Source organism: Moschus berezovskii, chromosome 2 (assembly GCF_049115385.1).
Source record: "Moschus berezovskii isolate FMDL1 chromosome 2, NW_MosBer_1.0, whole genome shotgun sequence".
Taxonomy (NCBI): Eukaryota; Metazoa; Chordata; class Mammalia; order Artiodactyla; family Moschidae; genus Moschus; species Moschus berezovskii.
The window spans coordinates 130,765,337-130,789,601 of NC_142461.1; the positions used below are offsets into that span (position 1 = coordinate 130,765,337).

The following is a 24,265-nucleotide window of genomic DNA, read 5'->3' on the forward strand; positions in this document are numbered from 1 at the left end:
ATATTTAAAAACCTTTCCAATCAAGACTAACATTACTAAATAGGAATATTTCACCTGTCATCACATTCATTTTGAGAAGGAAGGTTTTTTCAGCACATTGATTAAATTAATTAATTTGGAAATGGACTCACTGAGCATGTCCTAATAGAACATTATACAAAAAAAAAAAAAAACCCAGTTAATTTAACAACATCCAGTGTTAAGCTGAAAGAAGCCTAGGATACATACAACAGAATGTAATGTATCTCAGAACTGTAGGCACAACAAACTAACAATGAGAGTGGAGAAAACAAGGATGGTCCTGGGCAGGCACTCAGAGGGATGTTACTCAAGGACCACTACATGTTTATTTCAGGACTCAGCCACTGTCAAAGTTCATTTTTAAAATTTTAAATTAATTAATTTATTTTAATTGGAGGCTAATTACTTTACAATATTGTATTGGTTTTGCCATACATTGACATGAATCCCCTACGGGTGTACATGTGTTCCCCATCCTGAACCCCCCTCCCATTTCCCTCCCCATCCCATCCCTCTGGGTCATCCCAGTACACCAGCCCCGAGCTTCCTGTATCATGCATAGAACCTGGACTGGTGATCTGTTTCTCATATGATAATATACATATTTCAATGCTATTCTCTCAAACCATCCCACCCTCACCCTCTCCCACAGAGTCCAAAAGTCTATTCTTTACATCTGTGTACCTTTTGCTGTCTCCTGTACCTTTTGCTATCTCGCATATAGGGTCATTGTTACCATCTTTCTAAATTCCATATATATGCATCAGTATACTGTATTGGTGTCTTTCTTTCTGACTTACTTCACTCTGTATAATAGACTTCTGAACAGTGCAGATTTTCTAGATTGTATACAACCTATTTAAGTGATAGTTCTGATTTGTAAAAACAGGTACATCAGAGTATGGTTTGTAGAGAAAGACTCTCTTTTCTCTTTTTCAATGTAGGGTTTCTTTAAATTGTTAGCTTTGTTCAAAACCAATTTAAAGATTCAATCATAAATAGTTTTCAGGTGAAAAACTATAGCGTAAAGAGGAAAACCATACTTCTTCAAATTTTAAGAGATATATGAAGAAACTGGAAATGAGATAAAGGTTAACAATACTGATTGAATATTTTCATATATGATCTAAAAAAAAGGTGAGAATTTGTGACACTTGCCCTGAAAGCAGAAATGTAAGCATTAAAGGATCATTTTATTAAGCTGAGAAAGCTTTGGTCTATCAACTGGATAGATTTTTTTTTTTTTTTTTGCTGAATTTTATTCAGAACATTATCTCAATTACCTAGAAATGATATCATTGTCTATATAGGTGCAAATATGCAAGTTGGCTTTAAAATTATTTAGAAGCACTCCCTGAAATGTCAGCAAAATTAAGATGATTTTTAAAAAGCTACCCTTTTCCACATGCAAGTTACATGTGCTCTTTTATGTGTAAGAAGAGAAGTCCTTTGTCTAAGTTAAACATAACAGCAAGATTTGCTATGCTCTCAGATATTAAACAGTAATTAAAATGTAATTTATAGCTAATTCCAGTAAAGCTTATTTATTTTTTTATCTAAAGGGTCCTGCTTTGTTTTTCCAAGGATCATTATGAGTAAGAGCTTCTCACAGCTTGGCAAATCCTAAAGTTCTCTCTCTTCCCCTCCCTTTCTGTTCCCTTTCTTTTTATCTCCAACTCTCTTTCCTTTAATTGACTCTAATATAAAACTGAAGTATATCTGGTAAATTGTGTTTCATGTTCTCTGTTTCTAATTTAAAGTATGGCTGACTTTTCTTTTTTCTCTCTAAATAAAAAATTAACAAACAGTACCCTAAATCAACTGTTTGTCTGGTCTTGGTTTTATTAGGATGGACCAGTGACCTTCAATTAATGAAAAAGAAAAAGCTGCCTCTACCCTCTACTAAGCAAGAATGACTGCAGTTTGAGGATCTGGGCTCAGAAGCAGAAGTGAGATATTGATAGATTTTTGTACACACAATGATTTCATGTGAAACATCAACTCCCCAAGGAATTGTTTCCAGGTTAGTTGGAAGAAAGCAAAGATCGCTATTGCTCCTGACTGTAGGAACATGCTTTATTAACCATTCAGTTAAGCATTTTCTGAGATGTCCTTGGTCTTCTTTGGATCTAGCTGCAGGGTATCCTCTATTATTTTACACAGATAATTCTACTGATTAGAATTATAAAGTCTTAGTCTAATGTCTTTCTTTGTTGATGGAGGCAACAGAGGCCAGACAAATTCAAGGGACTTGTCCAAGGTCACAGATAAGTCATGGGAAAGTGCATCCTATAAAAATGTTTTCAAGTCCATTCATGTCTTCATTCCTTAAAAATGTGTTAAGTGCCTACTATTTGCAAGATTACATACTAGGCCCTAGAACATGTAAAGAAATAAGCAGTGATGACTCCTGCTCTCATGGCGCTAACTTTGTCATGTTCTTGCCATTATTTCTTATTTTAGCACATAGTTGTTTTGTGTTGATAGTGGCTTTTCCTATTTTAATAGATAGTTCTGGTAAGTATGTAATAAGAGTGCATTAAATTCAAAGACTACAAATTCAAGTACTCAGTCAGTTATGTGGTATATTGTGGACATAAAGTTTTATTATTTTTGACTAATTTATTATACTTAATCACAACTTTTACTGACATAATTATACAACAAATTGTTCATTCATTGTGTATTGATTTTGAGGTAGGAGATAGATGGGCTCCAGGTTGGACATTTGCAATCAACCAGCCTCACTACTGCCTCACCAAGATCAATTTTTCTATGAGAATGTTATAACAATTTCTTTTAAAAATGTGGCACACATAAAACTAGAAATTATGTTCTTTAACTATGTTTTTAAAGAGCTCACTGTTAAAATATGCCCATCAGGGCTAAATGTTTATATAAAATCTTTCAATGGACTTATAAGAGAGAGCAAAAGTGATAACTGTGCCAGTAATAGTGTGTTCTAGATGAGACTCTTTACTTAACAATGCATGGATATCATCTCAGTTACAATATAGATACTAATAGAATCTGGATTTTAAAGATGTGAAATTGACGATTAGAGAAATTAAAGAAGTTATTGGATGCTAGGCACCAAGAAGCTGATAAAGGTAGAATCTGAGACCAGATATGCCTGTTTAGAGAACATACTCTTAACCACTCACCTGTAATGAAGAATGTCTAAAAGAGAAAAGGGTGTTTAGAATGATATACCTAGATCAAACTTGACCCAGTTTCTCATGTTTTATCTAAAGCCTGAGTTTGTCTAATAAAAAAGAAAAATGAATCTGAAGCTTTGCTTCTTTCTGGTCAAATTCTCCATTTTTAAAAGATAAATAAAGACAAAGCTACTAAGCCAAACAAAAGTACACAGATGGAGAGGAACCCTAGGTAACTTAATTAACTATGTAGAATATAAGTAAAACTAGGCATTGAATTAGATCATCTCTTCATTTCTTATCTTATAATTTCAACTTGTTCGAGTTCTGCCCTTTATGCAGCACTTGTTTCATTGAGTTTATCACCTTAAGAATCTTCTGATTCTATGAGTCAAATGAGTCTTTCCTTCAATGTCTACCCACAGCTCTTTGTTGCTCCACAATAATTTTTTATTGTTTTTGTTTTTTTATTTTGTATTACTGACTCTACACATGGACAACACCAGATGGTCAATACCGAAATCAGATTGATTATATTCTTTACAGCCAAAGATGGAGAAGCTCTATACAGTTAGCAAAAACAAGACTGGGAGCTGACTGTGGCTCAAATCATGAACTCCTTATTTCCAAATTTAAACTTAAATTAAAGAAGGTAGGGAAACCCACAAGACCATCCAGGTATAACCTAAATCAAATCCCTTATGATTATATAGTGGAAGTGACAAATAGATTCAAGGGATTAGATCTGATAGACTGAATGCCTGAAGATGTATGGACGGAGGTTCATGACATTGTGAAGGAGGTTGTAATCAAGACCATCCACAAGAAAAAGCAATGCAAAAAGAGAAAATGGTTGTCTGAGGAGGCCTTACAAATAGTCGAGAAAAGAAGAGAAGTGAAAGACAGAGGAGAAAAGGAAAGATGCACCCATTGGAATGCAGAGTTCCAAAGAATAGCAAGGAGAGATAAGAAAGCCTTCCTCAGTGATCAGTGCAAAGAAATAGAGGAAAACAATAAAACAGGAAAGAGTAAAGATTACTTCAAGAAAATTAGAGATACCAAGGGAACATTTCATGCAAAGATGGGCATAATAAAGGACAGAAATGGTATGGAACAAACAGAAGCAGAAGATATTAGGAAGAGGTGGCAAGAATACAGGGAAGAACTATACAAAGAAGATCTTCATGACACAGATAACCATGATGGTGCGATCACTCATTTAGAGCCAGACATCCTGGAGTCTGAAGTCAAGTGGGCCTTAGGAATCATCACTACAAACAAAGCTCGTGGAGATGATAAAATTCCAGTTGAGCTATTTTAAATCCTAAAAGATGATGCTGTGAAAGTGCTGCATACAATATGTCAGCAAATTTGGAAAACTCAGCAGTGGCCATAGGACTGGAATAGGTCAGCTTTCATTCCAATCTCAAAGAAAGGCAATGCCAAAGAATGCTCAAACTATCACACAATTGCACTCATCTCACACGCTAGCAAAGTAATGCTCAAAATTCTCCAAGCCAGGCTTCAATAGTACACGAACCATGAAATCCACATGTTCAAGCTGGTTGTAGAAAAGGCAGAGGAACCAGAGATCGAATTTCCAGCAACCACTGGATGATCATCAAAAAAGCAAAAGAATTTGAGAAAAACATCTACTTCTGCTTTATTGACTATGGCAAAGCCTTTGACTGTGTGGATCACAAAAAACTATGGAAAATTCTGAAAGAGATGGGAATACCAGGCCACTTTACCTGCCTCCTGAGAAATCTGTATTAAGGTTAAGAAGCAACAGTTAGAACTGGACATGGAACAACAGACTGGTTCCAAATAGGAAAAGGAGTACATCAAAGTTGTATATTGTCACCCTGCTTATTTAACTTATATGCAGAGTACATCATGAGGAACGCTGGGCTGGAAAAAGCACAAGCTGGAATCAAGACTGCCGAGAGAAATATCAATAACCTCAGATATGCAAATGACACCACCCTTACGGCAGAAAGTGAAGAGGAACTCAAAAACCTCGTGATGAAAATGAAAGAGGAGAGTGAAAAAGTTGGCTTCAACCTCAACATTCAGAAAACTAAGATCATGGCATCCAGTCCCATCACTTCATGTCAATAGATGGGGAAACAATGTAAACAGTGACAGACTTTATTTTTCTGGCTCCAAAATCACTACAGATGGTGACTGCAGCCATGAAATTAAAAGATGCTTGCTCTTTGGACAGCATATTAAAAAGCAGAGACAGTACTATGTCAACAAAGGTCTGTCTAGTCAAAGCTATGGTTTTTCCAGTAGTCATATATGAATGTGAGAACTGGACTATAAAGAAAGCTGAGCCCTGAAGAATTGATGCTTTTGAACTCTGGTGTTGGAGAAAACTCTTGAGAGTTCCTTGGACTGCAAGGATATCCAACCAGTCTATCCTGAAAGAGATCACTACTGAATACTCATTGGAAGGAGTGATGCTCAAGGTGAAACGCCAATACTTTGGCCACCGCTACAAAGAACTGACTCATTGGAAAACATCCTGATGCTGGGAAAGATTGAAGGCAGGTGGAGATAGGGTCGACAGAGGATGAGATGGTTGGATGGTATCACCGACGTGATGGACATGAGTTTGAGTCAGCTCCGGGAGTTGGTGGTGGACAGGGTAGCTGGGCATGCTGCAATCCATGGGTAGCAAAATGTCGGACATGACTGAGCGACTGAACTCAACTATTATATAGATATAATATTAGATGACTAAGTCAGTATAATCTACATGCCTACATGATTGATACAGTCTAAAGGCAAAACTTGTTGCTTTTACCAAGATCACTACATGCAAGTGCTTTGTGAATATTCTCTGCCAGTATTTCAAATAATGATATAACTCATTATAAGGAAACAGGCTAACTGAAAAGCATAAATCATAATAAATTCATACTACTATTAAGTGTGAGATGGCAAGATTTGCATATATACCATTTTTTAAATTACTGTATTTCAGTATCCATTAAAATTAACTTGTGCCTGAAATCAAGTATATTGTGCTGACTCATCATTAAAGAATCTTTTTTTACTGTTGGTAGCTTGATAGGAGAAGGAAATGGCAACCCACTCCAGTGTTCTTGCCTGGAGAGTCCCAGGGATGGGGGAGCCTTGTGGGCTTCCATCTATGGGGTCACACAGAGTCGGACATGACTAAAGTGACTTAGCAGCAGCAGCAGCAGCTTGATAGGGGTTGCACTGAATCTATAGATTGAATTGGGTAGTATACTCATTTTCACTATACTGATTCTTCCAATCCATGAACATGGTATATTTCTCCATCTATTTGTGTCATCTTTGATGTTTTTCATCAGTGTTTTATAGTTTTCTATTTATAGGTCTTTTGTTTCTTTAGGTAGATTTATGCCTAAGTATTTTATTCTTTTTGTTGCAATGGTGAATGGAATTGTTTCCTTTACTTCTTTTTCTGTTTTCTCATTGTTAGTGTATAGGAATGCAAGGGATTTCTTTGTGTTAATTTTATATCCTGCAACTTTACTGTATTCATTGAGTAGCTCTAGTAATTTTCTGGTGGAGTCTTTAGGATTTTCTATGTAGAGGATCATGTCATCTACAAACAGTGAGAGTTTTACTTCTTCTTTTCCAATCTAGATTCCTTTTATTTCTTTTTCTGCTCTGATTGCTGTGGCCAAAACTTCCAAAACTATATTGAATAGCAGTGGTGAGAGAGAGCACCCTTGTCTTGTTTCTGACTTAAGGGAAAATGCTTTCAATTTTTTACCATTGAGGATAATGTTTGCTGTGGGTTTGTCATATATGGCTTTTATTATGTTGAGGTAAGTTCAGTCTATGCCTGCTTTCTGGAGAATTTTTATCATAAATGGATGTTGAATTTTATCAGAGGTTTTCTTTGCATTTATTGAGGTTGTCATGTGAATTTTTATCATAAATGGGTGTTGAATTTTATCAGAGGTTTTCTCTGCATCTATTGAGGTTGTTTTGTGGTTCTTTTAATTTGTTAATGTGGTGTATTACATTGATTGATTTGTGAATATTGAAGAACCCTTGTGTCCCTGGGATAAGCACACTTGGTCATGATGTATGATCTTTTTAATATGTTGTTTGATTTTGTTTGCTAGAATTTTGTTAAGGATTTTGCATCTATATTCATCAGTGATATTGGCCTATAGTTTTCTTTTTTTGTGGCATCTTTGTCTGGTTTTGGTATTAGGGTGATGGTGGCCTCATAGAATGAGTTTTGAAGTTTACCTTCTAATTAGAACAAATAATTTCACAATTTGTATGGAATCACAAAAACCTCGAATAACCAAAGCAATCTTGAGAAAGAAGAATGGAACGGGAGGAATCAACCTGCCTGACTTCAGGCTCTACTACAAAGCAACAGTCATCAAGACAGTATAGTACTAGCACAAAGACAGAAACATAGATCAATGGAGCAAATAGAAAGCCCAGAGATATATCCACGCACCTATGTACACCTTATCTTTGACAAAGGAGGCAAGAATATACAATGGAGAAAAGACAATCTCTTTAACAAGTGGTGCTGGGAAAACTGGTCAACCACTTGTAAAAGAATGAAACTAGAACACTTTATAATACCATACACAAAAATGAACTCAAAATGGATTAAAGATCTAAATGTAAGACCAGAAACTCTAAAACTCGTGGAGGAAAACATAGGCAAAACACTCTCTGACATAAATCATAGCAGGATTCTCTATGACCCACCTCCCAGAGTAATGGAAATAAAAGAAAAAATAAACAAATGGGACTAATTAAACTTAAAAGCTTTTGCACAAGGAAGGAAACTATAAGCGAGGTGAAAAGACAGCCTTCAGAATGGGAGAAAATAATAGCAAATGAAACAACTGACAAAGAATTAATCTCAAAAATATGCAAGCAACACCTGTAGCTCAGTTCCAGAAAAATAAGTGACCCAATCAAAAAATGGGCCAAAGAAATAGGCAGACATTTCTCTAAAGAAGACATAATACAGATGGCTAACAAACACATGAAAAAATGCTCAACATCACTCATCATCAAAGAAATGCAAATCAAAACCACAATGAAGTACCATCTCACACCTGTCAGAATGGCTGCTATCAAAAAGTCTATAAACAATAAATGCTGAAGAGGGTGCAGAGAAAAAGGAACCCTCTTACACTGTTGGTGGGAATGCAAACTAGTACAGCCACTATGGAGAACAGTGTGGAGATTCCTTAAAAAACTGGAAATAGAACTGCCATATGACCCAGCAATTCCACTGCTGGGTATATACACTGAGGAAACCAGAACTGAAAGAGACACATGTACCCCAATGTTCATTGCAGCACTGTTTATAATAGTCAGGACATGGAAGCAACCTAGATGTCCATCAGCAGACGAATGGATAAGAAAGCTGTGGTACATATACACAAGGGAGTATTACTCAGCAATTAAAAAGAATACATTTGAATCAGTTCTAATGAGGTGAATGAAACTGGAGCCTATTCTACAGAGTGAGGTAAGTTAGAAATAAAAATACCAATACAGTATATTAATGCATATATATGGAATTTAGAAAGTTGGTAAGGATGAGCCTATATGTGAGATATCAAAAGAGACACAGGTGTAAAGAACAAACTGTTGGACTGTGGGAGAAGGCAAGGGTGGAATGATTTGAGAGAATAGCATTGAAACATGTATATTAACCATATGTGAAATAGATCGCCAGTCCAGGTTCGATGCATGAGACAGGGTGCTCAGTGCTGGTGCACTGGGATGACCCTGAGGGATGGGATGGAAGGGAGGTGGGAGGGGGGTTCAGGATGGGGAACACATGTACACCCATGGCTGATTCATGCGAATGTATGGCAAAATCCACCACAATATTGTAAAGTAATTATCCTCCAATTAAAACAAAAAACATCACCAACTCGATGGACATGAGTTTGAGTGAACTCCGGGGAGTTGGTGATGGACAGGGAGGCCTGGCGTGCTGTGATTCATGGGGTCGCAAAGAGTCGGACACGACTGAGCGACTGAACTGAACTGAACTGAAATTAATTAATTAAATATAGTAAAAGCTGAAAAAAATTTAAAAAATAAAAAAAAGTCTTTTTTAGTTCACTTTGGAAAATGAATAGTTATCTGTAGTTTCATGACAAACTTTAAAAATAAGCAATGTAATTAGTTGAAAATCTTAATTTTTTTTATATAGTGACCAAAACCAAACTCCATATATTGGCAAGATATTTATTTGCTTTAATGAGGTTTTGCCTATGTAGCATGCCACAATCTTTCTTTTAAAGCTTGGAAATTCGTGGCAATTAACACACACACACACACATACATTACATATAGTATTCTTGATTTTTTTAATAAAAGAAAACCTGATTTTTTTTTCTGAAAAAAATAAAGTTTATTAATATGTTGAACATGAATATAATATTTGGGGCAACATTAATTTTTAAACTTCTCTTTTAAAATGAGAAATGGGTCTGCAGTTTGTATGTTTAAAGCTAAAGCACTTTGTATACACATAATTTCAGTTTTTATAAAAGTCTTATTTCCATGAAGAAAATAAATTAATTCTGAAGTTCAAAAGTTTAAGCCTTAAATTAAAAATTTAAATTACTTGTGAATATTGGTTGAATAGTATTTGCTTTTAAAATATAATATTAATATATGTAAATACAATAAAAAAATTAAAACAGATTTTCTTTCAATTCCTAATCAATAATAATATAGATTATCTGTGTAGACTGCATTCAGGCTGCAAAATTTTTTCACAAATGCTAACTTTCCTGATACTGAAATTATATATTTTGTTTTAAGAAATAACCCTTTCATTCTAACCTTCTTTCCTAAATTATAAACTTGGGATTGGAAGTAGCATTACAGATCATTAGGTGCAGTTATGAACCCAGTAGAGAAATCACCTATTTCAAAATTCCTTATCTAATTGATATTTAATATCTGAACATCTTGAGTGACAGGGAGGTTAGCTGGTCAGCTGATGGTTCTTTCTATTTTATTTAGCTATTAGAGTTTATTTTTTAAGTTGAGCCAAATATTTTTTCTCTATATGATGTTTTATACAAACTCTATTCCCATTTATAAACTTTTGGATTATTGAAGTCATCTGTTGTTCCCTGTTTATTTTGTCATTTGGCTTAACATTTTTGGCGCCTTGATTCCCTGATCAGCTGATATTATTTTCTTCAATTTCTTTACTGTCCTGGTAAGTCAATTTTTCTGGCATCCTGCTTTCCTCTTACAAAGTCAGCCCATAGAGGACAGAGTAAATGACTGGTCTAATTATATATTTAAACTGGATACTTTGCATTTATGTATAGTCTGGCCTTCAATATTATTTTCATTTGACAGTCCCACTATTGCCGTATTAGTCCACAGTAAGCATTTGCTCAGTTAGATCAGGTTCTTTCATAAAGAAACTGTTAATTTTGCAATTGGTTTTATGGAATTAGTTTAGAACTTTGTTTATATACTTAAAATTCAAATTTGCCTGGACCCATAGTGTGTGGAATTCTAGGACAGTCTTGTTCTCTTTTTAATTACTCATTTCAGCATGCAATACAACGGCTATTCTTAACTTTCTGTCCTCAGAAATTTAATGTGCCTGAGTATTTTGGCTTATTACATGCAAAATAAAAAACGATCATTTAATCTGAAGAGTCTCAGCTGTATTAGTATTAAACCTGCAGAGATGGTGGACTCCTAAATGGTCGTTAAAAATTTATTCCATATCCAGCAAAAACTAGTTACAGTTTCAGAAATACTACAATAAAAAAGATCACAGCAATTTCACTGAGGAAATGATTCTAAAGTTCAGATCTGAAAGATGAATGCATTTAACTAAGCTAGAGGAATGGGGGAGAGAATAGACAGAATATTCAATTATAGCATACGTTATTGACCGATTTTATGTAAATCACAATAGGAAGGCTAAAATTTTAAAGCAAGGGATGACGAAATCAGACCTATATTTAAAATAAATCTTTGAAAATATTGTGGCTTTACTGCTTTGAATTGAATGAAGGTGATGAAAGTGAACATTCTGAGGCTGAATAGGACTAGGCTGGTGGTGGCAGCAGAAGAGATGAAACAAATTGGAGAGACTGAAGGGCTGTTAGGAGGTTTTACCCACAGAGCATGAGGACAGAATGATCAGAGGAAAATTAAGAAGATATTGAAGCTTACTCCTAAATTTATAGCTTATGCAACTAGGTTCCTGGTGGTGTTGTTTGTAAAGATGGGTCACTCTGGAAGAAAAACTTCTTTGGGCTGTGAGAAAGTAGATATCATGAATTTGTTTTGAACATGTTGATTTTGAAGTACTTTCAAGATGATATATTTCAAGAGCCATAAAAAGATATATACCCTTTTGTAAAGAAATGACAAGTCTCTGGGAATGTAGCCTAAAAAATAGTGTAAAATATGGGAAAAGTTATGGCTGAAAAATGTCCATTGCAGTGTTTATTATCAATAAGAAAAGCTGGAAACAATGTTAATTTTCAAAAACTTAAGAATCATTTAGTAAACTTCTGTCAACTTAATGGAATATTAGTTAGCCAATGAAATGTTTGTTTAAAAAAATTCTTAGGAACAATTATATAAAACTAAGTTGTAAAAAATAGCTAAAATAACTTGTACATTACAAATAAAACTGAGTAAAAACAAATGAGTATGAAATAAAACTGAGAAAATACATCTAGTTGCCCAATTCGTATACATTTCTTTTTTTTATTTAAAAAGAAAAAAAATTGTTTTCAATTTTTAAAAATATTTCAAATTTAAGTACAATTCTTATTTCTCAAGATTATAGCTTGTTTTTTTATTAATATTTGCATTCTTCTTCCTGAGGTTAGAAATATTTAGAACATAACTTTTTTTCCAAGAAGATATTTAAAATAGTCTTAAATAACTCTTATGATCTCTTAGGGTAGAGGCTGATCTATTTTATTCTTAATTATAGTCATAAAATTTACATGTTAAAAAAAGAATTTTATGATCAATAAATGCATGAAAAGATGAGGTATCATCTCATATCACTCAAAATGGCCATCATCAAAAAAATCTACAAACAATAAATGCTGGAGAGAATATGAAGAAAAGGGAACCCTCCCGCACTGTTGGTGGAAATGAAAACTGATACAGCCATTATGGAGAACAGTGTGAAGATTCCTTAAAAACTGGGAATAAATCTACCATATGCCCCATCAATCCCACTACTGGGCATATCCCCTGAGAAAATCACAATTCTAAAAGACACTTGTATCCCAGTGTTCATTGCAGCACTATTTACAATAGCCACAGCATGGAAGCAACCTAGATATCCATTGATATATAAATGGATAAAGAAGATGTGGTACATATACACAATGGAATATTACTCCATGATAAAAAGGGATGAATTTGAGTCAGTTGTAGTGAGGTGGATGAACCTAGAGTCTATTATACAGAGTGAATTCTCTCAGAAAGAGAAAAACAAATATTGTATTTTAATTCATATAAATGGAATCTAGAAAAATGAAACTGATGAACCTATTTTCAGGGAAGCAATAAAGACACAGATGTAGAGAATGGATTTGTGGACACATCAGGGAAGGGAGATGGTGGAATGAATGACAAAAATAACATTGACATGTATACACTATCATGCATGAAATAGATAACTCATGAGAAGTTGCTGTCTAACACAGGGAGCCCAGCCTGGTGCTCCGTGAGACCAAGAGGAGTGGAATGGGGAGAAAGTAAGGAGGCTCAAGAGGGAGGAGATATATATATATATGTATATATACACACACATATAATTATGACTGATCCGCATTGCTGCATGGCAGAAACAAACACAACCTTGTAAAGCATTTTTCTTCCACTTAAAAAATAAAAGAATCTTAGCTGATATTAGTTACATTTAAATTAATCCTCTCTTTGTGTGTTTGTATGTGTAGTAATGTATAATTTTAATGAACTAAGAATCTGAGTTCCAGAGTGCATGCTTAGTCTCTCAATCATGCCTGACTCTTTGCAACCCTATGGACTGTAGCCTACCAGCTCCTCTGTCCATGGAATTTTCCAGGCAAGGATACTGGAGTGAGTTGCCATTTCCTACTCAAGAGGTTTTCCTAACCTGGGGATCAAACCAGCACCTCCAACAGCTCTTGCACTGCAGGGGGATTCTTTGCCACTGAACCACCTGGGAAGTACTGCATAGATTTCAGTTGTATCATTTAGTTCTAAGATCCAAGAGAGTCTTTTTTTCAAATTCAGATAATTACATTTTTAAATTAGAAGGGTTTTGCTTTCAGGAGCAAAGAAAAAGGAACTATGTCTTTCTTAAACTAATAATGAGATGTTGAAATTTTAATTTCATTTTGTGTTTTAAAGTTACAAAATTAAATATTAGCCAAGTTTTACCTCCATATTTTGCCAATAAATTTGTTAACATCAGTAGCATTATTTCAGTTTGTCAACTGGCATAATTTATCACTGTAGAACTGAGGGCTTTCTTTAAAAATTGTCACTTTGGAAAATGGTTTATTTTCCATTTTTCAATCTATTACACAGTAATAGATTGTAATAGTAATCTATAAACAGAATAAGGTTTTCATACTTAAAGTATTCATTTAAAATCCTACATAAGCTAAGAATATGTTCAAGAGTAAAGACATGAAGTTTTACTAAACTGTATATAAGCAACTGATATTATGTAATTAATTATAAAGGCAGTGATTAAGAATTGACTGTTTTGAGCAAGAACTTTTCAATAATTTATTATAAATTATCTAGAGATTGTATCAGAATTTCTTTTTTTGTAAACTTGTTCCTTCTTAAGAACCTTCAACATGAATTACTTTGGGGAATTTTAATGGCAATTAAATTCAATTGGCAATTGAATTCAAATGGCAATTAAATTTTAATGATAATTTAAATTAAATTAATTGTAAATTTAATTCTTTAAGAAATGTTTTCCATATTTGAGGGTAAAAATTTTCTTCAATTTATTTTGATACATTTTTACACAATTTTTTAAGGAAATCACATTTTAAAATGTACACAAGTGTTGAATTTATTCAGAGTGGAATTCTTTAGTTTCCAATGATGCCTAATGTCTTAAATCAAAATGCCATTACAATTCCCCAAAGTAATTCATATTGAAGGTTCTTAAGAAGGCACAAGTTTCCAAAAACAAAAATTATGATACACTCTCTAGACCCTATGATTTTGAACCCATGAAAGATAATCATTCAGTTCATATGTTATTTGCTGTACTTTGAATTGTGATGAACTGTGGGCTAAAAGCTGGTGTTCCAGCTAAAAACGAACTTAACATCCAGTTATCTAATGATTTGGGGATTTGAATTATTTTGATGTGTTATTACTGTAGTCGGTTCTGAATCATTTTCCAAGATAACTGCTGAAGAAGATGAAGGAGCAGGAGAAGGAGCAGGAGGAGTAGGGGGTAGGAGGAGGAGAGCAGGGGAAAGAAAGGGAGAGTAGGAGAGGGACAATGAGAGGGACAGTAGTGCTGATTCTCTTCAGTCACCCTTTACACTGCTTTCTGTAATCACTGGTGGTGGTCGTATTCATGAAAACCACGTTGACGTATAAGAGAATGTGTGCATGGTCTAGAATTTACTTTCCTATCGATTAAAAAGTTCACAGCTAATGGATAGAATTAAGAAATTAGAAGAGGAGGGTAAAATGGAAATTTAGGATTAACAGATAACACACAGAACAACAAGGTTGTTGTACACAGAACAACAAGGTCCTACTGTATAGCATAGGGAACTATATTCAGTATTTTGTAATAGCCTCTAGTGGGAAAAAAACCTGAAAAGAATATGTGTGTGTATGTTGGTGTTGCTCAGTCGCTCAGTTGTATCCAACTCTTTGCGACCCCATCCCATGGACTGCAGCATGTCAGGTTTCCCGGTCTGATGGTGTGTGTACCACATGGTGTGTATACATATATACATATGTGTATATTTGGGCTTCCCTGGTAGCCCAGCTGGCAAAGAATCTGCAGGCAATGCAGGAAACCCCAGTTCAATTCCTGAGTCGGGAAGATCCCCTGGAGAAAGGATAGACTGCCCACTCCATTATTCTTTGGCATGTGCTCAGACGGTAAAGAATCTGCCTGCAATGCAGGAGACCTGGATTCAAACCCTGGGTCGAATCTGAGTGACTAAGCACAGCATGGAACACATATATATATATTGTATATATACATGTATACATACATACAGTCTTCCCAAGGTGGGTGTTAGTGGTAAAGAAACTGCCTGCCAAAGCAGGAGACAGATATAAGAGACACAGTTTGGATCCCTGGGTTGGGAAGATCCCCTGGAGGAGGGCATTGCAATCCACTCTAGTATTCTTGCCTGGAGAATCCCATGGACAGGGGAGCCTGGCAGGCTACAGTTCATAGTGTCACAAAGAGTCAGACATGACTGAAGTGACTTAACACACATTACCACATGCATATACAAAATATGTATACACACACAGAGACACATGTATGTACATATAACTGAATCACTTTGCTGTATACCCGAAACACTTAAATCAACTATATTTCTATTAAAAAACAAATTGGAACTGACTCTCCCTCCAACTCCCAAAATAATAAACTGCAAGTGAAAATCAAAGCATAATTTAACTATTTTAAAGATTATCCCCCCAACACCAGGAAAAGTAACCTAACCACAAATATTGAAATTATTATTTGTAATAGTATATGTTAAAAGTCATTGCTATTTTTTGCACAAAATATAGTTCTTACAATGTACTATGTATACTGATAGTAAAATTGACCAAGAAGTTGAAAATTTAATTGGGAAGGCCTCTAATATTTCACAGTTTCCAAAGCAAATACATATAGGTTTGCATATTGATTTTGGATCCTTTCTTACTGCATGACAAGCTTCAGATACTTCGTCAATCTCCTTTCTCTATATTTTATAAAGTCAAGACAAAGTCAACATATTTCAAATTATTTTAAATATCAATTTATTTTAAGCATTATAAATCATCTATATTTCATGTATTTTATCAGCACATGACATAAACATGGGTATGACACTGCATTCATCAAAGATAATCAGTAAATTAAAAAAATATTTTGCATGTACTTACTTGAAATAAAAGAATATGCCAAGTGAGATAAGCAGTGATGCAATAGATAATACATGTCCAATTATAGTCAGGTAAAACAAATTCAGTGCAGTCTGTAATTTGTATGAATAAAAAATTAATTAACTCTAATATCAATGCTATAGTTCTACATGTGTATAAGCCCCAAATCAATAAAATAACATCTGTTTTTAAAAACATGTCATCTGATAACCTAAGCCTTTAGCAAGCAAGCCAGTAAGTATTTGAATACACCTTGAATGAAGAATATCTATAAAAATTTATCAGGTGATATCAAAATTTATAAATTGCTATTCTTATTTAAGAAATTAGAAGTCTTATTAAACATATGAAGAAATAAATTTGATCGAGGTTTATAAAATGTGAAACCAGCATTTTAAATTTTGGAAGACATTGACAATTTTCACTATCAGTTTGTGCACCTTAAATTGATGATTTTTGTTTGTTTAATTTAAATGCCAGGTAAGGCTTCTTTCCCAACTAGGTTTCTTTTTTCCATTTGACAAACTTTATACTCCAAAACAAATCTCAATGTAATAATGTATAGGGGCCTCCGATCTGTGCAAATAAATTATATTTCTTGGTTTTAACTTTATATCTTTGATTTTTGTCTTTATTCTATTGTAACTTACCATTTTAATGTGTATTTATATATATCTTCAAATCCTTCTCTGAATAAAGAGTACATGATTTATAATGAGAGCTGGCAGTTATCAAATGCTTACTATAGGCTTGTTGGTTTTCTAAATATTTTCCTTGTATTTAGTCAATTCCTAACCTTGAGGATGGGTTCATTATCCTCATTTTAGACTAGAAGGGACTGAGGCAGATGTTTTAGTTTGCCCAGGGTCACAGTGGATAAAGAGCAGACACAGGAAGTGAGGAACCAGAACTCAGTTTTAATCACTGTGACAGTCCGCCTCCACATACACACACGTGCAGATATGTGCAGGCACTCTGTATCTAAACTTTATTGTTGTGACAAACTGTGCTAACCTTGACTTTAATGTATGATGGACGGTAAAAGTGGGAATGCCAGTGAGGGTGACCTAACAGCCAGTCAGGATGAAAGTCTTTGGCTGGGATGGATAGGTCTGTTTAAATGCCCCCGGGCTTGTCTTGTTCTCTTGAGCACAATTCCTGAGTGTAATTATAGGAATTTCACCACAGATGAAAATTTCTTTTTTCTTACACTTTTAAAGTATGTTTACTTTGAAAACTTCTAAACTACAGTACTGAGACATTGACTTGTAAATAGACAACTACCTAGCTGGATTGCTTCTTCAGTGTAATGACTAAATCTATAATAATTATTTCTATGAAGATATTTTTCTTGACTGTTTTTTATGAAAAGGCTTTACAGTGGAATGAATGAACACTAGCTAAATTTTCTCCGATATTGTATCAGTAACTAACCTTTAAAGTAGATAGTGTAAATTCAGTTTGAATTTATAATTATTACGTACCTTCACTTTCTCATGTGTGTTAACATTACACTGGGTATAATTTGTCCATGTTCTGTTGCTTGCTGGATGTCTAAACCAGTTTCCATCTTGGTCACAGATTTTTGTAACTTTTTCTTTAAAATTGAAAAGGAAATAGTAATTTAGTTAACTGAGGGTTTATTAAATAGATGTCAAAGAGATTTGTATATAAATTTCTGCTTTTACCTGAAGGATCAAAATCCTGAAAGTAATCAGGGCAGTGCTGCATTGATTCTGTTCCTGCAGCAACATCATTCCAGCACAGCCATCCATCCCAGGTTCTGTTACAATAAATGCCTTAAGGAGAGTAAAAATCAGGGCTTACTAACCTCCCTCTGGTTATACAGAAACACATGAAGTCTTCATGGTTGACTCACACTAACAGGGAATACAGACTGTCTACTGAAAATGAAGACATCATTTAAAATCTTTATAACAATTACTTGGATTATTCACAAAGTAATTATTAGAATAATTGTTAAATTTAGAAATATCTAAACAAATATATGTTTAGCTTTAATTCTCATTCTCAAAGGTAGTTATTTATCCAGTAAATTACATGGTATTTGCTGGTTTTCCTTAACCATAAAGTATTGGTTAATTACTGCCCCTATTTTTGAAATTCAAAAAATACGGGAAATTGGAAATGTGTTTTATTTTAGAAACTGTATTCTTAGGGCAAGTTATAGTAATTTTTGAAGTGAACAAATGAACATTCCAATATTTCCTATTTTACCACATTAACCCTGACACACACTTATTTAGGGCCCTACAACAAATTCTAGCTCTTATTTTGCTTCCTTTTCTTTTCAAATGAAATAAAAGTGTTTAATCTCACATTATTTTCTTACCTACATTAAGAACAAGAACCTCTTACATGAAAAAAAGTTTAAAGGCATAGAGAAATAAAATGACTAAAACTTTCTAAAGTTATATAACAGTCTGTAATCAAAGAAGATAATTTTCTGCCATAAACACACATAAGAAACTTGAATGTTGCATGAGCTATTTATTATTATTAACAGATTTGCACAGCAATCTCAGAATCAGTCAAGGCCTCACAGAAGTAGAAAACATTCTATTGGCCTGAAAATCTAAATATTTCTAATTAAAAATAAAACTCATATAGTCTGTTTACCCTCCTGTGATTTTCAAACTCTTTATTTAAATAGCTTGCATCCAATTACCAAATAAAATGCATTTTGTGGCCTGTCAGAGAAAATTTTCCTGATCCCATTTTAGAAAGCACTTTAGACAAGTCCTTCAGTTCAGTTCAGTTCAGTTCAGTCGCTTAGTTGTGTCTGACTCTTTGCGACCCCATGAACCACAGCACGCCAGGCCTCCCTGTCCATCACCAACTCCCGGAGTTCACTCAAACTCATGTCCATCGAGTCAGTGATGCCCCAGCCATCTCATTCTCTGTCGTCCCTGTCTCCTCCTACCCCCAGTCCCTCCTAGCATCAGAGTCTTTTCCAGTGAGTCAACTTGTCACATGAGGTGGCCAAAGTGTTGGAGTTTCAGCTTTAGCATCAGTCCTTCCAATGAACACCCAGGATTGATCTCCTTTAGAATGGACTGGTTGGATTTCCTTGCAGTCCAAGGGACTCTCAAAGAGTCTTCTCCAACACCACAGTTCAAAAGCATCAATTCGAAAAAAAAAAAAAAAAAAAGCATCAATTCTTTGGCGCTCAGCTTTCTTCACAGTCCAACTCTAACATCCATACATGACCACTGGAAACACCATAGCCTTGATTAGACGGACCTTGGTTGGCAAAGTAATGTCTCTGCTTCTGAATATGCTATCTAGGTTGGTCATAACTTTCCTTCCAAGGAGTAAGCGTCTTTTCATTTCATGGCTGCAGTCAGCATCTGCAGTGATTTTGGAGCCCAAAAAAATAAAGTCTGACACTGTTTCCACTGTTTTTCCATCTATTTCCCATGAAGTGATGGGACCAGATGCCATGATCTTTGTTTTCTGAATGTTGAGCTTCAAGCCAACCTTTTCACTCTCCTCTTTTACTTTCATCAAGAGGCTTTTGATTTCCTCTTCACTTTCTGCCATAAGGGTAGTGTCATCTGCATATCTGAGATTACTGATATTTCTCCTGGCAAACTTGATTCCAGCTTGTGCTTCTTCCAGCCCAGCATTAGAGACAAGTCCTTACAGAGCTCCAAAAGATTTCACAACACTGACTACATGATAGACGGAAAGGTCTAGAATTTTCCCAGCTGTGTTATATGGCATTTGAGTGAGACATGAAAAGGTTTTCCGTTAAAAAAGTTTTTGTGGTCAAATAGATTTGGAAAACACAAAGTTAACATATTTCTTTATTACAGGATTTTTTACAGTATTTAAAATTATAGAGAACATTATGAGTCTCCAAGAGGAAGATTTATTATGTAGTGATCCTGAACTTTATTACAAAATTATTTTATTGTAAAACCTTCATAAATATATCCTATTATTAATAAATTAGATTTGTAGCTAGCTTGCACACATATCTAGATCATTTGGAAGGCATTAATTCAATAATTTTAAACTAATAACACTTAGACTTTAATGGAATAAAGTGAGAGGCCAGATCAGTTAGCATAGAATTTGTATACAGATTTTAACTATTTGATAATGCAGTCTCCACTGAACTAATATCAGATAGTTTGTCATTGTCTGACATATTTTAGAGATACGTTTTAACTGTATATGTATTGTAATAAAAATATTTGTACAGACATATCAAATTGCTTTGGAGTTGGACAATTTATATTGGTTAGATTAAGATTCCAAGAGTTGATCAATACGGAAAAATTGCTTTTTTTTTCTTTCTCACAAGCAAGTTCATTTTGACACAAATATTAACAATAACCTACTTTTAATATATCATGTATATAACAAGCATGTTTTATACTATAATTATTTTCTCCCAAAATTAAATTATTTGTTTCTACTGATTTAAAAATATCTAAAGTCTTTACGTTTTTCTTTGTTTCATTATGAATTTTGCATTTTATATTTTAAAGAAAATCTTGTCTTTAAGGTTGCCAGATAAAAAACACTGTGTTTCTGTGCTTTGGGTTTTGTTTTTGCTAAATTTGGCAACTCTACTTGTGCTACTCAGAATTAAGGCATATATGTGACACTTAGTGGGCCTTCAATAAATCTTTCAAAAATACCTTAAAAATATCTAATGGAAACAGAAATTCATGGATTTCATTAGCTTTGCTACCAAATGTAATATACATAGTATATTATGCAAAAAAATTTGTCATTTTATTACGCTCCTATCAAGAAGTTTATGAAAAAAAGAAATATAGATCAAATAAACTGATCAACTGTCATTGATTTAATTCGAGACACATGCTTATTTTATATTTTAAATATCTTTATACTATATAAAAATTACTAAAAATATCCCTGTCACATATATTTTTATTAGAATTTTTAAAAAGAGGTAAGATAAATTACATAATAAAACGTTCTTCACAAATAATTAAAACTGCACATATACTAGAAAAACTAGCAACTAACCCATTTTTAAGATGGAACCTAAGAGACCTACAAAGATGTAATGTGGTAGTTTTCTTATAAACTATATCAAATGCATTTAAAATTAGTCATGTGTACCTTCTGTTTGTTGAACAGGGTCTTGCATAATTTTTTGGTAACATTCATATTGAGCCGTCATGATTTTATTTCTAGTAACACCCAGCTGAATTAAGTCACTGGGGTTCTCTTCTTCGGATTCTGCTATAACAAGAGTCTAAGGAATTAAAGAAAATAAAATTTCAGAATTGTGAGAATGTTAGAGACAGTCTGTCACAGTGAAAGTAAATACAGTGATGTGCTGCGTGGTCAACAGGCTCTGGGGGGCACTTCCTGACTTTCAGCGTTTGCCAGTTTCCACAGTGTAAATGTCCCCACCACGTCCAATACCCAACCACCTCCAAGAGTTGCCAGGCAGCCCTGGGAAGCACAGTTCCCAGTTCCCCCTCAGATCCTGTGGGGGCCAGCTCCAGGCCAGCTTTCTGGAATGCAGACAGCTCTATTCAAACTCCATCTCTGCTTTTTAACCTGGCAAGTAGAAAAGATATTTAACCTCCATCCCACCACACAGCCTCACCAAAACCTCTGCTTTCTTATTGTAAAACAGGTTAAAATAGTATCAGATAATGAAGGGGAAGTATCTGGCACACGGTAAATGCTCAAACTTGTCGCCATTTTTATATTTACATTTTGATAGAATAATGACAAGTTCATTTATGCTGTTGGTAAATATGATTTTAATCGTATGCACATCAATAAATGTTTTAGACAAGGTCTATATTTATATTCTTCCACTTTAGTAGTGTTATTTTAAGCTTCACTTACACTTTAATTTCTATATGACTTTTTTTCCTTGTTTCATAGCATGAAGCCTATATAAACCTCTCTTCAACTTTATTTCTTCTTTGCTTTTGCATTATTCCTATCTATTTTCCATAAGCAGTTATCTTTCTAATCCTATGTTAATTCCTTATTCTTAATTTTCTTACTGCTGTTCTCTAGCAGTAAGTTGAATTTAATTTAAATGTGAAATAAATAGTAATAGTCCCTCAGTGTGTGACACCACTCTAATTTTCCCTCCACCTCACCACCATTGAACATTAACTTTTTCATTCTTAGATTGGTTTTAATTTCTTAACAAAGGTTTATGCAGTTGTGCTGCACAAGTTAAAAACGGAAATTTACATCAAGGAAAAATATTTTTCTCCTGTTCTCAGTTTTTAGAATTGCATATAACCAATATCATTTTTATTCTTACTTTAAAAGTCAGATATGCATGTTGTCTGAATGAATTCAAGAGAAACGGTCACAATTCCTTAAATTACAGTAATCAGGTTGGTAATCTATTACAGAATTACCTGCAGGGAACCAGCTTTGGCCCATGCAGCTCATTGGCAGGCTCAGTTGAGGGTGGGAGCCAAAGAAACAGGAGTCCTTGTTTCTTGAATTCTAGTCTGTTTACCTAAGATAACATCTGAGAAGTGTAGAATTTGGACTGCTCCTAGACTTGAGAATGCTTTTAAATACAAATGCTAACAGGAATGTAGTCATGCTTTTTTACCATTTAAGTTTTCTATATTTTTCTTGAGTCTCTTTGCTTGACTCTTCCTGGAGTTTACTTGGAAACACCACAGGAAAATTATTGCTGGCACAGAGTTAGCTGAGATTATGTCTCTCAGTTTCTCATACATAGGATAAGAGTATTTGTTGTTGTTGTAGTAAGAGTATAGTCACCGATTTAATAAGGGAGAAAAATGGGAATAAAATATTTCTGTAAATAAAAATAACATTAAATGTATAAAGCATACAGCCCCTCTAGTGCAGCAATTGCTTTTTCGTCCTACCCTCCACTTCCAGCCCCACTCCCCTGCATATACATGCAGAGGCATGCAGGAGGGCACATACTCACATACACATCTGCCCCAAACTTAGCATCAGTGCCTGTCAGAAAACGGACATTTAATACTTATTTGAATGAATGGATGAGGAAATTAATTTAAAACATCGCAATTGGTTCCAAAATGCTTTTCAGCCAATACAAGTCAATCAGTTGGCAGAATGGGAAGAAAATCAACAGGCTGGAATTGCTTTTTTAACATAGCTAACTCAGAATCAGCAGGTCTGATAGAAAATATTTCATCTCTTATGTATGACTGTGCTATACAGCCACTCCATTTTTTTCGTTGTTTTCAAACTCTGATAATTACTTTCCTCTGGTGTCTGCACTTTTGTGTCAATCATACTTCCTCACTTTGATACCACCCCTCCCAATGCAACATAATACTAGGGTGCCTGTTACAGGACTAAAAACCTAAAAAGGTACACTGAAAGAAAATGAATTATTGCTGGGTTGATTAGATATAAAAGTGTACTTTATTTATGCATCAAATAACTATATGTATGTAATTTTGTGTTATTAACCTTTATCAATGATGAGTGTATCAGAAGTTAAACAGAAATAATCATAGGTGGGGGATACATTAGTGAAATTTATGCTTACCATGAAAAAAGGCAAGAGGAACAGAAAAGATCGGAAAAATTTTTTCTCCATCATTATGGCCAAAATGAAATATGCTATATATATAAATCAAACTGCAATAGAAAATAAAAAATATAATTCAGCAATATATATGAAATAAATATACATGGCTCTCAATGGAAATTTCTTTTAAACCTCACGATAAAAAACAAAAACAAAAAATAAAAACTACACGATAATTTTGCTTTAAGGATTTGATTAACAGTTTATGAATTACAAATATTAAAAGCATCATAAAGTACTAAAGAGCTAAATTAAATATATTTTAACTTAATTTAGTTAGCCTTTCAAGCAGGAAAGCCTCTTTACAGATGTAATTTTAAATAATTAGAAAGCATCTTATTGT

General features: G+C 34.2%; 1 protein-coding gene across 3 annotated transcripts in view; it reads right to left on the reverse strand.

Moving 5' to 3' along the window:
• The window catches only part of CALCRL (calcitonin receptor like receptor), a 135,772-nt gene that overhangs the window by 27,888 nt on the left and 83,619 nt on the right, over nucleotides 1-24,265 (reverse strand). For all 3 annotated transcript variants that reach the window (XM_055397068.2, XM_088830756.1, XM_088830762.1), the window contains 5 exons: nucleotides 23,881-23,972; nucleotides 21,462-21,597; nucleotides 18,026-18,136; nucleotides 17,822-17,934; nucleotides 16,338-16,429 (listed from right to left, as the gene is read on the reverse strand). In XM_055397068.2, coding sequence (XP_055253043.1) covers nucleotides 16,338-16,429; nucleotides 17,822-17,934; nucleotides 18,026-18,136; nucleotides 21,462-21,597; nucleotides 23,881-23,934 — 506 coding nt within the window. In that variant the 5' untranslated portion in view covers nucleotides 23,935-23,972. The remainder of the gene's footprint in view (nucleotides 1-16,337; nucleotides 16,430-17,821; nucleotides 17,935-18,025; nucleotides 18,137-21,461; nucleotides 21,598-23,880; nucleotides 23,973-24,265) is intronic.